This window comes from Saprolegnia diclina (genome assembly GCF_000281045.1).
Source record: "Saprolegnia diclina VS20 unplaced genomic scaffold supercont1.51, whole genome shotgun sequence".
Classification (NCBI taxonomy): domain Eukaryota; phylum Oomycota; class Saprolegniomycetes; order Saprolegniales; family Saprolegniaceae; genus Saprolegnia; species Saprolegnia diclina.
This window is the reverse complement of record NW_008246118.1, coordinates 199,840-214,639: the sequence shown is the minus strand read 5'-3', so window position 1 is coordinate 214,639 and position 14,800 is coordinate 199,840. Positions and strand designations below refer to the sequence as shown.

The 14,800-nt window shown below is 58.4% G+C and overlaps 9 protein-coding genes across 9 annotated transcripts; 2 read left to right on the top strand and 7 right to left on the bottom strand.

Moving 5' to 3' along the window:
- The first annotated feature begins 466 nt into the window (after positions 1-466).
- Positions 467-1,662, top strand: SDRG_12643 (GTP-binding protein YchF). The gene has a single exon (XM_008618721.1). The coding sequence runs from the start codon at positions 472-474 to the stop codon at positions 1,636-1,638; it is 1,167 nt and encodes a 388-aa protein (XP_008616943.1). The 5' UTR covers positions 467-471; the 3' UTR covers positions 1,639-1,662.
- A 134-nt stretch (positions 1,663-1,796) lies between these two features.
- Positions 1,797-2,487, bottom strand: SDRG_12642 (hypothetical protein; the record flags this gene model as incomplete). The annotated part of the gene is made up of 3 exons (XM_008618720.1): positions 1,797-2,088; positions 2,138-2,283; positions 2,305-2,487. The coding sequence occupies 3 exons, from the start codon at positions 2,485-2,487 to the stop codon at positions 1,797-1,799; spliced, it is 621 nt and encodes a 206-aa protein (XP_008616942.1).
- A 164-nt stretch (positions 2,488-2,651) lies between these two features.
- SDRG_12641 (hypothetical protein) lies at positions 2,652-5,185 on the bottom strand. Its single transcript, XM_008618719.1, has 2 exons — positions 3,663-5,185; positions 2,652-3,603 (listed from the first exon to the last, which is right to left on the bottom strand). Exons 1-2 carry the CDS (start codon positions 5,068-5,070, stop codon positions 2,732-2,734), a joined length of 2,280 nt encoding a protein of 759 aa, XP_008616941.1. The 5' UTR covers positions 5,071-5,185; the 3' UTR covers positions 2,652-2,731.
- Positions 5,186-5,507: 322 nt separating this feature from the next.
- On the top strand, positions 5,508-6,223 carry SDRG_12640 (hypothetical protein). Its single transcript, XM_008618718.1, has one exon. The coding sequence runs from the start codon at positions 5,532-5,534 to the stop codon at positions 6,042-6,044; it is 513 nt and encodes a 170-aa protein (XP_008616940.1). The 5' UTR covers positions 5,508-5,531; the 3' UTR covers positions 6,045-6,223.
- A 35-nt stretch (positions 6,224-6,258) lies between these two features.
- SDRG_12639 (hypothetical protein) lies at positions 6,259-6,942 on the bottom strand (the record flags this gene model as incomplete). Its single annotated transcript, XM_008618717.1, has 1 exon — positions 6,259-6,942. The coding sequence occupies one exon, from the start codon at positions 6,940-6,942 to the stop codon at positions 6,259-6,261; it is 684 nt and encodes a 227-aa protein (XP_008616939.1).
- A 258-nt stretch (positions 6,943-7,200) lies between these two features.
- On the bottom strand, positions 7,201-7,701 carry SDRG_12638 (hypothetical protein; the record flags this gene model as incomplete). Its single annotated transcript, XM_008618716.1, has 1 exon — positions 7,201-7,701. The coding sequence occupies one exon, from the start codon at positions 7,699-7,701 to the stop codon at positions 7,201-7,203; it is 501 nt and encodes a 166-aa protein (XP_008616938.1).
- Positions 7,702-8,185: 484 nt separating this feature from the next.
- On the bottom strand, positions 8,186-8,774 carry SDRG_12637 (hypothetical protein). The gene has a single exon (XM_008618715.1). The coding sequence runs from the start codon at positions 8,689-8,691 to the stop codon at positions 8,221-8,223; it is 471 nt and encodes a 156-aa protein (XP_008616937.1). The 5' UTR covers positions 8,692-8,774; the 3' UTR covers positions 8,186-8,220.
- A 66-nt stretch (positions 8,775-8,840) lies between these two features.
- On the bottom strand, positions 8,841-12,092 carry SDRG_12636 (hypothetical protein). Its single transcript, XM_008618714.1, has 7 exons — positions 11,518-12,092; positions 11,132-11,472; positions 10,986-11,084; positions 10,906-10,933; positions 10,743-10,860; positions 10,629-10,696; positions 8,841-10,577 (listed from the first exon to the last, which is right to left on the bottom strand). The coding sequence occupies exons 1-7, from the start codon at positions 12,058-12,060 to the stop codon at positions 8,919-8,921; spliced, it is 2,856 nt and encodes a 951-aa protein (XP_008616936.1). The 5' UTR covers positions 12,061-12,092; the 3' UTR covers positions 8,841-8,918.
- Positions 12,093-12,140: 48 nt separating this feature from the next.
- Positions 12,141-14,232, bottom strand: SDRG_12635 (hypothetical protein). The gene has a single exon (XM_008618713.1). It carries the CDS (start codon positions 14,172-14,174, stop codon positions 12,210-12,212), a length of 1,965 nt encoding a protein of 654 aa, XP_008616935.1. The 5' UTR covers positions 14,175-14,232; the 3' UTR covers positions 12,141-12,209.
- Between the last annotated feature and the right edge of the window lie 568 nt (positions 14,233-14,800).

Here is a 14,800-nt window from a genome sequence, read left to right as displayed (position 1 = left end):
GACTCCCGATTGGTCGAATCGAGGACGCGAACGATTGGGTGAAAAGCTTGCGTTAAACCCTTTTCATTGGCTCGTTACAATTCGGGCATTCAGTCCTAGTCTAATCGGACGCAACTGCGGGAGCTGCATTGACGCTTTTATGCAGCCAGCCGACCGGGGCCAAGCGGCGTCTTGACGTCAATGACACATCTCTCTCGCCAGCATTTGGCGGCAAATGCAAGCGCGCGATAGTCGCACCTCCAACGGAGACATCGGTACAACTACCTGTCAAGTGCGTCGCCGCCTCTGCTGTCGAGGACGATCGGTTTGAAATTCGGATCATTTAGGTCTCAACCTCGGCAACGTCCGAATTCGCCGACAATAAATCCTAATTGTTTATCTTTACTTGATGTTTGTATTCGATTGCATTGTATTTCCGTTAGAAAGTGCAATCGCAATGGCTGGCCGCGACGCCATTTTGCATCAAGTCCCATGCCGCCCAAGAAGAAGGAAGAAGTCCCGAAGGTCTACCTCGGCCGCCCGACCAACAACGTCAAGATCGGTATCGTGGGTCTGCCCAACGTCGGCAAGAGTACCTTCTTCAACACGCTCTCGAAGCTCAACATCCCGGCCGAGAACTTCCCGTTCTGCACGATCGAGCCCAACCAGGCCATCATTCCGGTGCCGGACCAGCGCTTCAACTGGCTCTGCAGCAAGTACAAGCCGGCGAGCGAAGTGCCCCCGGTGATCCACGTGACGGATATCGCTGGTCTCGTCAAGGGCGCGGCCGAAGGTGCCGGTCTCGGCAACAACTTCCTCTCGCACATCCAGGCCGTCGATGCCATCTACCACATGGTCCGTGGCTTCGACTCGAAGGACGTGACGCACGTCGAGGGCAACGTCGACCCGGTCCGCGACATCCAGATCATCCAGCAGGAGCTGCGCCTCAAGGACATTGACCGCGTCGCCAAGCAGGCCGATGGCATGAAGAAGAACGTCGAGCGTGGCATTGGCGGCAAGGAGAAGAAGATGGAGTACGAGGCGCTCGTCAAGGCCCTCGAGTGGCTCCAGGACGGCAAGGACATTTCGTTTGGCAACTGGAGCGTCTTTGAAGTCGATGTGCTCAACCAGCTCCAGCTGCTCACGGCCAAGCCGGTCGTGTTCCTTGTCAACGTCAGCAAGCGCGACTACCTCCGCAAGGGCAACAAGTACCTCCCGCTCATCGCCGAGTTTGTCGCGTCGCGCGGCGGCAACGAGCCCGTCATCCCGCTCTCGTGCGAGTTTGAGATGGAGCTCATGGACCTCGAGTCGGGTGGGGCGCTCGAAGAGTTCAAAAAGACCAACCCGAACGACAAGACGATTCTGCCGCGTATCCTCAAGACGGGCTACCACGCGCTCGGTTTGATCCACTTTTTCACGGCCGGCAAGGACGAAGTGCGCGGCTGGACGGTCCGCAAGGGTCGCAAGGCGCCCCAGGCCGCCGGTGTCATCCACACGGACTTTGAGAAGGGCTTCATCATGGCCGAAGTCCAGTCGTTCGCGGACCTCAAGGAGCACGGCTCGGAAGAGGCTGTCAAGAAGGCCGGCAAGCTCAAGCAGCAGGGCAAGAACTACGAAGTCGAGGACGGTGACATCATCTTCTTCAAATTTAACAACTAAACGCGACCTGCTCTCCGTCCCTCACCTGCAGTATTGTCAGTTCGAATCCGCAAGCTAACGCCTTTCACTGAGATGTACTAAGCTTAGTGGGTCAGATATAAGCAGGGGCATTACGTAGTATTAATAACATGAAGCCTCGTCGGTGGCTGCCGACGGATTCACGGGGGCGTCGCGAGGCGGAGCGCTGTCCAGAGCTCGTGCGACTGGTTCTTGAGCGCGGCTTGGAGCATCTCGACGTTGTACGTGGTCGGTGGCACGATTGGGTTGACCTCCGCGCCGTTGTAGTTGCACCACACGTTGTAGTACGGGCTTGATGACGGGCAGTAGGACATGGCACAGCCTATGTCCGTCACGCCCGGCGACAGCATGTTGCTGAAGTGACCGCAATCGCTCCACGATCCGGTCGCGCATTTCTGGGCTTTGAAATTCCACTTGGCCACTTCGCCGTACCTAGTACGTAGTCGGTCAACGAGGAACTACAGTGGCGTCACATATATACCACTGCCACGCGCCCGTGCGGTCGCCCCAGCACGACGCCGACGTTTGGCACGACTCGAAATTGCCGGCCAGATTCTGAAACCCTTGGGGGCCTCCGTGCACAAAGCCCGGACACGAATTCGCAAACGACTGGAGCTTGGCACTCAGCTCGGTGTTTCAGGCGACTACGTTGAGGCCGTGGGCAACACGCAGGACGTTGGTGACGTCCACGAGCCGCTGGGCATTGAATTGATTGGTCGTCGACACATGCTTGGGATCTGGGGCATCAGCGTTGGGCGCCGCGGGTACGTAGAACTGGAGGGCGGTACACGTGACGACTCCGGCCGCGGTGAGCCGCAAGGTGCGCCACATCCACGCTATTATGTTTGTGAAGTGGAAGTGCTGCCTTTCTCTAACTATAGACGATGCACATCACCTCGAAATAGAACCCTACCCCTCGCGGATTAGGGTTACGTATTTCTTCGAGCATGTAGTTTTTTCTTGAACGAGCGACGAGGTTTGACCGAAAGAAGGATGCGGGTGCACCAAGTATACGAGTTGCTGTGAGGAAGCATCCCAGGTTACGGCCACCAACAACCAAGTCTACGAGCGACTACTACGGAAGCGGCGGTATCGGGATGCAGCCATCGTCGTCGTCGTCCTCGTCGTCTTCGGCGTCGTCTTGGAAGAGCACTGCGAGATCCGTGACGCGCGCAGAGCCGAGGTGCTGTTTGCCAAGAATCGAGCGCAGCGCGCCGTGGCGTCCAGCCGCACTGCTTCGCCGGCCGTCGCCGCTCAGCGAAAAGCTTGGACGACGGTCGACGCCGTCGCCTTGAAGCGAGATACTCGGGCGACGCTCTGCCCCCGCGCCTTGAATGGAGAAGCTCAAGCGACGTTCGCTTAGACTGGGCTTGATGGAGAAGCTAAGTCGGCGGTCGTTGAGGTTCGGCTTGATCGAGAAGCTCGGCCGTCTATCCTGGAAGCTTGGTTTGAGCGAGAAGCTTTGGCGTCGGTCCGCCAAACTCGACTTGATGGAGAAGCTTGGGCGACGCTCGTTGAGACTCGACTTGATCGAGAAGCTCGGTCGACGGTCCGTGCCTCGGTTTGCTTGGATCGAAAAGCTCGACCGCCGGTCGTCACGAATGTCCGACACGGTGTAGTGACGCGTTAGCGTCGGCATGACCTTGTGCGCCGACATGGTTCGCTCGAGTCCTTCATCGGACTTGGTATCAGAGTTGGCGGCTACTGTTAGGTCAGTAGTGGCGCGGGCTAGCTCGGGTGCCATCTTCAAGTCCTTGCTGCTTTCTGATGCGTCCTTGAGCGGGATATCGTTGGCAGTCTTTCGGCGCAGTAGCTCGGCCGTCGCCGGCTGCACCGTCGGCACCGTCGTCGTGCCCAGCGACGCGCGTTTGATGTACATGGCGGCTCTCTGGCTCGTGATGATCTTCTTGAGTCGTTGCGTCGACTGCCGCAGCTTGTTCTTATTAACTAGAATAGGATATATGCTATGAGACACTCGTGTCGCCCCGTCGCCACGACTAACGTACACACAATGATGTGGGCGACCATCAAGCTCCGGCGTTCGTGCTCCGAAAAGAGCTGCGACGATTTCACAACATTATAGTAGTAGACCGAGCACAAGAGCGTGACGCTGGCCAAAACACCGACGACGACGACGTTGGAGTACTCGGGGGCGGACGGCAGCGCTGTGGCACAGCACGCGACAAAGCAAGCACCAAACACAACCGTCGCATACCCGGCGGCGAACCGGCGACGGGCGACGGCGCCGCGCGCCACCGCCGACGCCTGCCGTTGCACCGACATAGTAAAGTAAATGTACCCGTAGCACTGCGCCATGTACATGATGGACGCGCACGCCGCGGCGCACGACCGCAGGCAAAACAAGGGAAGATAGTGCGAGGTGAGGCACGCGAGGATGCTGAGCGCCGAGCCGACGTAGAGGGCGCGGCGCGGTGTCCGGTGCCGACCGACGCGCCGCCGAAGCGACCGGTGCACCAAGCGCGACGAGCCCATGTACGAGAGCACGCGGCTATAGCCGTGCATAAAGCAAAGAGCGCTGGCCAGCATGCTTGGCACCGAGAGGAAGGAGGCAACTTGCATCGAGACGCCCCAGCTGTCGGCGAACCCGGGGGCGAGCGGCGGGTACTGGGACGGGGCCGTCCAGCGCAAAGGGGCAAAGACGACTGTGATGCTACCGAGGACAAAGGATGATGCAACTGCGACGCGCATAGCCCGGCGCTTGACGATCGGGAGTGTGATCTGCGGGTCGTCAACGTCCTGGCCGCAGAGGTTGAGGCACTCAAGCCCCATGAAGAGCCGCATTTGCGACGGTGCGAGCGCCGCGAGTTCAAACCCCGAGCTCCACCCGCTCTTTGTCCGCAGCGACCGCCGTTCGAGCTGCGGAACGCTGCTGCAGATGTACATGAGTAGCCCCAAGATCGTGGTTGCTGCGAGGACAGTGTAGGTGTTCCAGACGCTGGGGCCGCCCACCAAGTGCAGGCGCGTCAGCAGCACATAGATGACAAGGTACGCGATCGGAAGAAACGGAGTGCTGTCGGGCGATACGAGCGCGATGGTTGCACCGAGAGACTGCACCGCGTCGGCCGTGCAGAGAACGTACTCGAAGCACTCGGCTATGGCGACGAGGTACCCGCCGTAAAAGCCGATAGCGACGCGCGCGAGGCCAAACGCGCCGCCAGAGAAGGGTATTGCTGCAAGCAAGTCGCTTGTGCAGACGCTCATACTGTAGAACGCCGACGCGAGAAGCAGGTAGGTGACACCGGCGAGCGTGGCGTCGGACGCGTCCCAGCGAGCGAGGTACTGACCGCTTAGAACAATCGAGAGCGAGAAGGCCCAGAGGTGCCGACGACGTACAAGGAACGCGGCGTCGATGCCGAGCCCGAGGCTGGACTCGCCCCGCGACGACGAGACCATCGGGGTGTAACGTGCAGGAAGCTATGTTTAGAGAGAAAGGCGCTCGTCTGAGTCGGACGTTCTAAGTTCTACCACGCTCGACAACACGGCGCCTAAGTTTTGGCGCAACTTTGGCATGCTCACGTCGTCTCGTGAGCCGATGAATTGGCCTTCGACTTGCTTGGTTCGAGCTAGCGTGGTGGGCATTCGCTGTCGTTGCAGAACAGATGGCGTCGGCTGTCGATGCAGTAGATATCCTGGTACGACGATCTATATGCTGGTACCACGTCTGGCGAGGTCTCTCGGTCCGAGAGACCTCTGCGGTGTTGCGACTGCGCGACTCCGCGTCATTTTGCACCAAGATCACCGGGGCGAATGGCGCACTCGGATTGGCTCAACGCTCCCGAGCTTTCAGCCAATGGCCTCGCGTATGCTTGGAACCAATCGCGCAGAGCTATCGCGCAGAGCCCAATCGAATTATCATGGTCAAGCGACGCCGCAACACGGGCGACGGAGCCAAGAAGCGCTTCAAGGCCGACAAGAAGGCGGACAAGAAGGCCGAGGCGACCGCCGACGGCGAGGCGCCGGTGCCTGCGACGGGCAACAGCAACGACACGGAGAATAAGCCGACGCCCGAGCTCATCCAGGAGGCCAAGTACTACCTCGAACAGTGGCAAAAGCTGACGGCCGACCCGAGCGCCAAGACCGAGACGGGCGAGCCGATTTGGCGCTTCAAGAAGGCCAAGCAGGTGTGGATTTTGCGCTGGATGTACCGCGCCGACGTCGTCAACAAGGCGCTGTTTACGATCGTGCTGGAGTACCTCGGCGGCATGCAGGGCACGGCGCGCGACCGCGTGCTTCGCGAAGCCCAAGACGTCGTCGACGCAACCAAGGACGACGGCGAGAAGGTGCCCGAGGCCGAGCAGACGCTCGAGCAGAAGCTCCTGCGCCGGAAACTCAAGCGCGCGTACCAAATCGCCAAGGTCTTGGCGTAAGAAGAAGCAGCCATCCAACCACCTACTATTCTACTAACATCACTTTGAAAACGTACCTTTCGCGTCGTTCTCGCATATGTACGACGATGCCAATGGAGCGGTGCTGTGCAAGACTCGCGACTCGTAGGGCAAGGACATTAATGACCGTTTTAGAAAAATGGCTATTGACAATAGTGTACATCTTAGCGACAAACGTTAGCCTTGCGCCGACCGACTAGCGGCGAAGATACGCATCCTTGTCAACGCGGCCATACTTCCCGTAGTCTTGGCGAGCACTACCGTAGCTCGGCCCACCGTACGTCTGGCGCGCGTCGTAGCCAGCGCCAGTGGCGCCCCGGACGTTGGAGCGGCCGTACCCACGATCCCCGTAGTTGTTGTCATACGTGGCGCCACCGTTGCCGTAACCCACGCCTTGGTTGCCGTAGCCGATGTTGTGGTCGCCGTAACCAGCACCTTGGTTCCCGTACCCGGTGCCGTAGTTGGTAGCTTGGTGGCCGTAGCCGAGGTCTTGGTGGCCATAGCCAGCACCTTTGTTGATGGCACCGCGCTCACCGTAGCCAACACCCTGGTTCCCGTAGTTGCCAGCTTGGGTCCCGTATCCATCGGGCTTGTAGCCATAGTCGCCGTCCTGATGGCCATAGTTGCCGCCCTTGTTGTCGTACTTGCCGGCCTGGTTCGCGTAGTTGCCGCCCAGACGAGTTTTGTCCGTGCCGTCATCGCCTTCATGACCGTTCGACCCAGCTGTGAGCGGCGTGGACGCATCGAGGCTGCCGGTGCTTGACGCGTCTTGGCTAGGCGTCGCGCTGACCAAGGTGGCCGGCATCGGAGCGGCGGTGGCGTCTTGCCCAGCAACGACGGCGGCGAGAGCAGCAAAGAGGAGAGCGATGATCGAGTGCATTGTGGAACTGTTGAGGCGAGTGCTAAATGCAAAGTACTTACTCTCATGGCCACCAACGACGCTGCTTCGGTCGCTATAACATGGACTTCCTATACAACACATCGCCACGCGAATAGCGCGGACCGTCAATGGGCTCGTCATTAGTACCTGTCATTGGGTCTTCTTGTGCTGTCCAGCCACCAGGCCATTCTATGCCCTATTCCAGTTGACCAACGATCGTCAAACGTGTTGATGGCTTTGTATATTAGCAATCGACTACTACACCGCCAACACTACTACTAGTGTCGTGCCAAGAACAGACAGACTCGACCACGAGAGCGTGACGCTACTGTCACTCGTTTTCGAGCTACTGGAACTCGGCACTGCCACCGACGATGGCGGCATGGTCGCGTTGCTGCCGCACTTGAGCGCCGCGAGTTGGTCGCTGGAGAAAGGATTCTTCACACCAGGGTCGGTCGGTGTGAAGGACGACAGCGCGAGGCTCCCGCCTTGCGTCCAAGTGCAGCAAGGGTCCAAAAGCTCCTCGCCGTTCGTCGCGCCGTCGCCGTCCGAGTCGAGCTGGCAGAGCGTCTTGGTCCATGATGAACCGTACTTGCTAAAGGCGTTGCCAAACGCGTTGAGGCTGCGGTCGCGGCCGTCGGGGTCGGCGTGGCCAAGGGCTGGGACCCCAGGCACGTTGCCACCGTTTGGGAGCCGAATGACGTAGGCAGGACGCGCGACCACCGTCGAGAGAGCGAGGGCTGTTGTAATCCACTGCATTTTGTCAAGTGACCTCTCGATAAAGTCGCCACGGAGGAGGTATCCAGGGCTAGGTGCAAGATCCTCACAACACCTCTTGGAGGCATATGTCGCCAGACCCTTCCCCCATCCGACGTCTGAAAGGTGGAAACTGGCAGTTGCGAACTGGTATGTGGCCAGAATGCGCCCGATCGCTTGCTTCTGGCGACATGAATATGGACACGACTGCAGTCGTTTCGACCAAATAGGCGACCCAAAATGCACCGCTGTCCTACTGGGATGGACTGAAAACACAACTACGATTAGTATGTGGCGGTGGCATTCCATCGACAGCTTCACCGCTAATACCATAGTGTCAAAACAAAAAATGGCTTGTTGAAGCTTGACGCATCGGGGGTCGTGTAAGGCTCAAGCGTCAGAGGCTTGAGCCATGGAGCTAGTGTAACCAAGTTTCTGCATCGCAAAGTCTGCTGGTTCCAAGTGCAAAGTCGGGGTCGACAAGAGAACAGAGTAGAAATATATATAAGATATTCCCAATGATTACCAGAGCACAAGTGCAACGACTGTGCCAAATACGAGGCCGATGCACGGCAGAATGGTCGGCGCTGCGCTGGGCTTGGGCGTTGCCGACGACGGCGGCAGCGTCGTGTTGCTGCCGCACTTGAGCGCCGCGAGCTCATCTTTTGAAAATGTGTTTTTTACCCCCGGGTGCGTCGGGGTATACGTCGATGTGAGGCTCCCGCCTTGCGTCCAAGTGCAGCACGGATCCAAAAGCTCTTCGCCGTTCGTCGCGCCGTCGCCGTCCGAGTCGAGTTGGCAGAGCGTCTTGGTCCACCCACCGCCGGTGGCGCTGAAGTCATTGCCAAACTTGTTGACGCTGCCGTCGCCATTTGGGTTGGTGTGCCCGAGTGCACTCACACCGGGGACGTTGGCGCCATTTGGAAGGCGAATGACGTACTGCGAACGCGCTGCGACGCCCGCGACCACGAGTGCAAGCGTGAATACGTGCATGTTGAGGAATGGGCTTGTTGCTGCTGCAATTGAGAAATGCCAACATCTTTGCACTACCGTTGATAGGCGTTGGACACGATCCTACCCGACATTTTCGATTTGAAACGTAAAACTACGAGTTTCGGACGAATAAGATCCGAGTTCTAGATATCTGAGTTCTGGTGGCGTCCTGGCGTGTCCAAAGGGATCGTACAACATGCCGGTGTATGAAATCGAATGTAGGAGTATTAGCTCGGCAAGTGGTCGTTGAAGAAGAGGTGGAGACGGTCGGCCAGCGGGAGGTACGGGTTCGGGTTGCGGTACACGGCCACGGCGACGACGGCTTCGATGAACTCGCCAAACGTCAAGTCGAGTTCGAGGTCGTTGGACGACACGATCGCCTCCGTGTGGTGCATCGCGCTCAGAAACACGAGCTTGGCGCGCGGGAACGGGAAGATGGCGTCAATCAAACGCTGGTCCTTCAACCAATTGCTAAATTCCGCGAGGTTCATGCTCTTGGCCCGGTGCTCCACCGCGTAGAACGCAAACACCTTTTTCAGCTTCTTGTCAGCCGCGCGCACGACCGCTTGCACGTCCGAGGCGCCCAGTTGGCGCTTGAAGAGTGTCAAATTCTGCTTCTCGCGCTCGGACGCTAATTTCAGTAGCTTGGTTTCGACAAAGTCGGTGACGCTGCCCACGAGCGACGGGGGGGCGTCGGTCGTTGCGGCTTTCTGACTGAGGTGATGCGCGACGCGAACAATGGCCTCTGCAAACTCGTGGGTCGAGAGACAGCGCTCGGCGCCAACGTCGTGGACGTCGGTCGTGTGCTGGACGAGCACTTGGAGGTACCCGCGCGCCATGAGCTTCCGGTCAAAGACCCCCGTGTCGGAAATGAGCTTGTAAAACTCCTGCTCCGAGAGGGAGAAGCCCGCTGCGCTCACGCCGCAGCTCTTGAACAACGTGATGAGCGGCACCACGTGCTTCCGGAGGAGGTTCTGGATCGAGCGAAAGTCGTCGGGTTGCGGGCACATGAACTCGAGGCGACTGTTGTCGAGCGTGATGGACGTGGCGAGACGCTGCTTCTCGAGCGCGACTTGCACATTCGTGCTACGCCCGGTGCTGCGGCGTGCGAGGTCCTCAAACCCCGAGGCGAGCGCGTGCTGGCTGTGCTGACCGACGATGAGTGCAGTTGCGTAATGCAGTCGCAGTACATGAGCTTGGGCGTGCTGGACCGTCTCGAGGTCCCGCAAAATGTTGCGGCAGCTCTCGCGCGTCGCCGGGTCCGACTCGTACGACGGAAAGATGTCGGGGCGCAGCGCCGCCCAGACGCCGTCGATCGACAAGCGCAGCTCGCTCGTCGGTGCGTCCGCTGGCGACGCCACCGATTGGTGGTAAAACTGAACAAAAAAGTGCAGCAGCACGAGGTAGTAGGCGCCAAAGTCGCTGCTTTCCATGTCGTCGCGCGTCACCATCTCGTGACCAAGTGCTGCGTAATTGGCCGCCAACTCGAAAAAGAGCTTCCACTGCATATGGTGCTGGGCGTGGTGACTGCTTGTTGCCAAGAGCGGGTCGCGACGGCAGGCGTCGTCGTACCGCGTGTCGTACGCTGCTTTGGAGGCCGGTACAAAATGCCAGAGCAAGTGCAACAAGAGCGTCGGCGACGCCATGTGCAGGTAGACGTCGCTCAACGTCGGCAGCGGCGCGAGGACCTTGAGCGCCGCAGTGGCGTTGATGCTCTCGATCGCCGCGTTGACCCAGCGCAAGACGATCGCGTGCGGGGGCTCGGCCACGACCCGGGCCGCGACAACGTGGAGCGTTGTGTTGGATGCAAACGGAACGTCGATTTTCGGGACCGTCATGTCGGCGACGAGCGAGAGGTCGTGGACCATGAGCGAGTCGATCACCGACTATAGACCGCACTAATATTGAGCTCGAGTACTAATGATGTGGATGCGCACCGATGCGCACGTGGGCTCGAGCGCGTAGGCGACTGTGTCGGGCGCAATGGCTTTGTAGTGCAGCAGCTCTACTCCCATCGATAACATAGGCAGGCAAGAATAGGCAAAGCGCACGCTGGAGACGGAGGTCGACAAGTGGCATGAGCTGCGTTGTCACGGCGATAATTTGGTCCATTGCCATGAGCAACGAGCCTTTGGCTTCGTTGAGCAAGCCCTTGGCCTTGGCGAGCTCCTACCGACACGATGACGGCGTTCTAAGGACAGGAGTCGGTACTACCTCGGACGTGCGCGCTTGATTGTTCGACCTACGATGAATCGCAGAATACCAACTTTGGGACCATAATTCAGACAGCGTACATGAGCGTATCTTTCATGTGCTGGCAGCGCTTCCGGAGCCGGGTGGTCACAAACCGCATCCAGAGCATCCACGCGCGTTGCTTGGCCACTTTGCGGCGTCTGCATCCAAATGTATCAACTTGATACCGAACGACAGAGTGTGATACTTGTCGAGTGCGATCGTCCACCGCAGCGCGCGCTGGTCTTGGCACGAGTCTCGGAACGCGGCCCACGCACGGAACGTGTCGGCCTTGCGCCGCGACCGCGCCTGCATGTCTTTGATCCTAATGAGCCGCGCCATGATGTCTTCGCCCGCCGTCGCCTCGGCGCGGACTTTGCGCCATGCCTTGAAGATCATGCGCATGATGTGGAAGCGCAGCGTGTCGGAGGTTTTGCTCATGATGCTCATGGCGACGCGGGTCCGCACCATGGTCGCTTGGCGGAACGCAGCGTCCGCTTGCAGCGCCTCAGCGTCAAACTGGGCGTAGCGCAGCAGTTTGCGCGCCATCTACGTCCATGAATGTGTCCCCGAACAAGAAGACACATTGTGTACCTTGCTCGCGCTGATGTGCGGGTCGAGACTCAAGAGCGTATTGACCACATAGTGCATGCGTGGCGCCTCGCGCACGCGCTGACAACCGCAGAACGAGCACTGGAGCTGCCAGAGCATGTTGTTGCCGTGGCAAAACCCACAGCGCGGCGGCGGGGCCTGCGAGGACGGCGGCGCCTCGGTCGAGCTAAACTTGACGTACTGCATCGTGCCCTTGCCGTACGCGACGCCGACAACTGGTCGCCCGCACGCGTCAACAATGCGCGGGTGTGTCGTCGGCGCGCGGCGATGACGCGTCTCGAGCGGGTCGGTGTCGTCACTGCCGACGGTCGATTGGCCACGGCTTCGGAGCGTCGACGCACTTTGGACGCTGCGGAGGGCCTTGTTGTTGCTGGGCGCCTCGTATTTCTCGTGTGTTGACGGCGGACGAAAGGGTTCGCTTCCGAGGGACGGGCGCTTGCTTTGCACGAGCTCGGTGATTGAGGCGCGCAGCGGCAGCGACGCGCGGCGCCCACGGCGCGCTGCAATCTCGGCGGCTTCACTCATGATGCCGTCTGTCTAGGCGCCTACGGTTACGCTCCGTGGTTTTAAGAATGGTCTTCAATGCACACGCGATTAGTGTAGTCTTTGTCAAAGCAACTATGTATTATAGATATTCACTACTAGAACTTGAGCAATTTAGCGAGACTCGGGCGCTACTGGACGGTGATGGTGGTGTTTTTGAGAATCTTGATGTTGAACGCGAGGCTCGTGATGGCCGTGTACTTGTGGTCAAGGAGATACAGGTTGCAGTCGCCGTCTTGCACGACAAGGCAGCCCGCGTCGCTGCTTGCAGCGGCACTCGCCTCGGGCACGACAGCCGATGCCGACGATAGCGGCTTGTGGGGCGACGTCTGCGGTGTCTTGACGGTGATGGCTTTGCTCTTGTTGGCCCGCAGCCCCTTCTCGGGCAAGCCAAAGCACACCAAGTGGCTCGTAAAGAACCAATGCAGGGTGCTAAGCCGACGCGCCGTCACGATAATCACGGCCCCGGTCGCGGCCTCATCCGGCATCACATCGTCGAGGTAGTCGCAAAGAATCGAAGTGCTGTTGAAGATGGCTTGGCGCGCGAGGGAGTTTCGGGTCATGATGCGCCAAAATTTGAAAAAAATCAGATGGTCGAGCGCTGTCATGATCAAGACGTTGGCGATCAAGCCAGTGGTGATCGACGACGCGACGCGCATGTAGAAGCCGTCAAAGACGTTGATGCAGATACCGTCGATGCGCTGGGCAGAGTTGCGTACGTCGATGGTCACCGAGTTATTGTACTCGATGAACGGCGGCACGTAAAAGAGCAGGATCGCAGAGAAGTAGAGCGTTTTGACGCTGCTCCAGTTGAAGAAGCGCATGACGGCACTCTCGCCATTGAAGGTTGCGACGCCAAGGAGGTTCCAGAGGATCTTGCACCCTTTCAAAATCGCGCAGTTGACCCAGAGAAGCCGCGTCGACAGCGAAAAGAGCTGCAGCGAGTAGAGGAACTGCGGTGCGTACATTGTGTACAAGTTGACGTTGCGCATGTACAATAGGCAGTTGGGGATGTCGATGAGGACGCTCGCCGCATACAAAAACACAAAGAGGTCCGAGTTGTAGCAAAACATATCAAAGCGCAGCGCGTGGCTCTGGTGCCGGAAGACCTTGGGGAGCACGCTGCGCATCGCGCGCGTCACGACCGACTCGGCTTTGGTCGGGTCCACGTCGTGCCACTGAACTGTGCGGCGGCTCGCAAGGTACCCAAAGACGGCAAACACGATGGCCGTGATCTTGGCGGCCAGCGCGACTTGACCAAATGCGCTGTTGGGCATGACGAACCCGAGCTTGAACATCGATCCGGGCAAAAAGCGCGAGTCGGTGACCGTGAGTGTCTTGGCCGTGTCATTGTACACCATAGTCATGTTGCAGACCGAGTACCCGAGCTCGGCGACAGGGTCGCAGCCCGAGCAGAACGATCGGCTAAAGATGCGGTAGTAGTTGACACGATGTGTTTGGGGCAAACTCGAGTTGACAAGTGCAATCTCAGTCGTGAAGCGTTTATCGACGGTCGTTCGTCCCGGAATGTAGTTGCGAGCGAGAAGCTCGTCGGCAGTGAGGTTGGCATTGCCGAGGTTCGCCGTTGCATCGTCCGAGAAAAAGTGGGTCACGGCGTTGCCCCGAAAGAACGTGACGGCATCCGACATGAGCGCGAGCTTGACCTTGCTCGAGACGGCGACATCCACAGCGTACGTCGACTTGAAGATCGGGCACAAGACCGAATTGGGCGTGAGCGCAATGTCGCCGGTCTGGATGACGTAGATCTTGTTGCTTTTTGTGACCATGTTGACAACCGAAAAGTTGGACATCCACTGGCCCAAGTTGGACAAGTTGTCGACGCCGAGGTTCTTGGCAAAGCTGTACTTGGTGCTGAGCTGCGCGAGCGACTGCACTGACGCGATTGGCGTCAGAAAAAAGTACCCGCCGCCAAGAAAGTTGCTGATCGCCCAGTTGTTGGCTGTTGCGTCGCCCGCGATCAAGAGAATGACACACAAGCCCGCGATCGTGACCACAAATTGGTACCATTTGCGGAGCTTGGAGCGCCAGCGCTCGTGGCGTATGGACGAAACGAAGGCTTGCGTCGGGCTGTTCATGGGCCAATCGATTTTGGCACGTGGCTATTTCGTCGCCTTCGTTGACGTTCGGTTTTGCCGCGTCTCGATATATACATTAGAAACCGCAACGGCTCGGGAACCAAGCACCGCCCATTGCCAGGGGGTGACAATTGCCTCCACATAGTAAAAACAAGTACAACCATGGAGACATTCGAGCGAAGCTTTCCTATATTTTCGAGACCTGTGTGCTAATTGAAAATGTCGAGTGTGAAGTAGACGAAAATGTATATCCAAATATACTCTTATTTCAAAATGTATATCCTTGTGTGCCAAGATAGCACTGGGGCTTGCACACCTCAGCAAGAGATCGACCCATGATTGGTTTGAAACTGCGATTTGTCTCCCTTTTCAGCCAATCATATCCGATTATTGCCTTTTTTGGGTTTGTATTGTCACCCCCCTGCCATTGGCCCATTGCTGTGTAAACGAGGTGGTGTGTTCATTGTAGGACATGGAGGACACTGTTGGATGGTTCATGGTTCCTTACACATGTGCTCTGTGCGCTAGTTGTCATTACGCTTCAATGCACGTACTAGTATGCAGCACTGCCATGTTGACGTGATAGCGCGCAACAGCGTTATTCCTGGAAACACGAAAGGCCATTG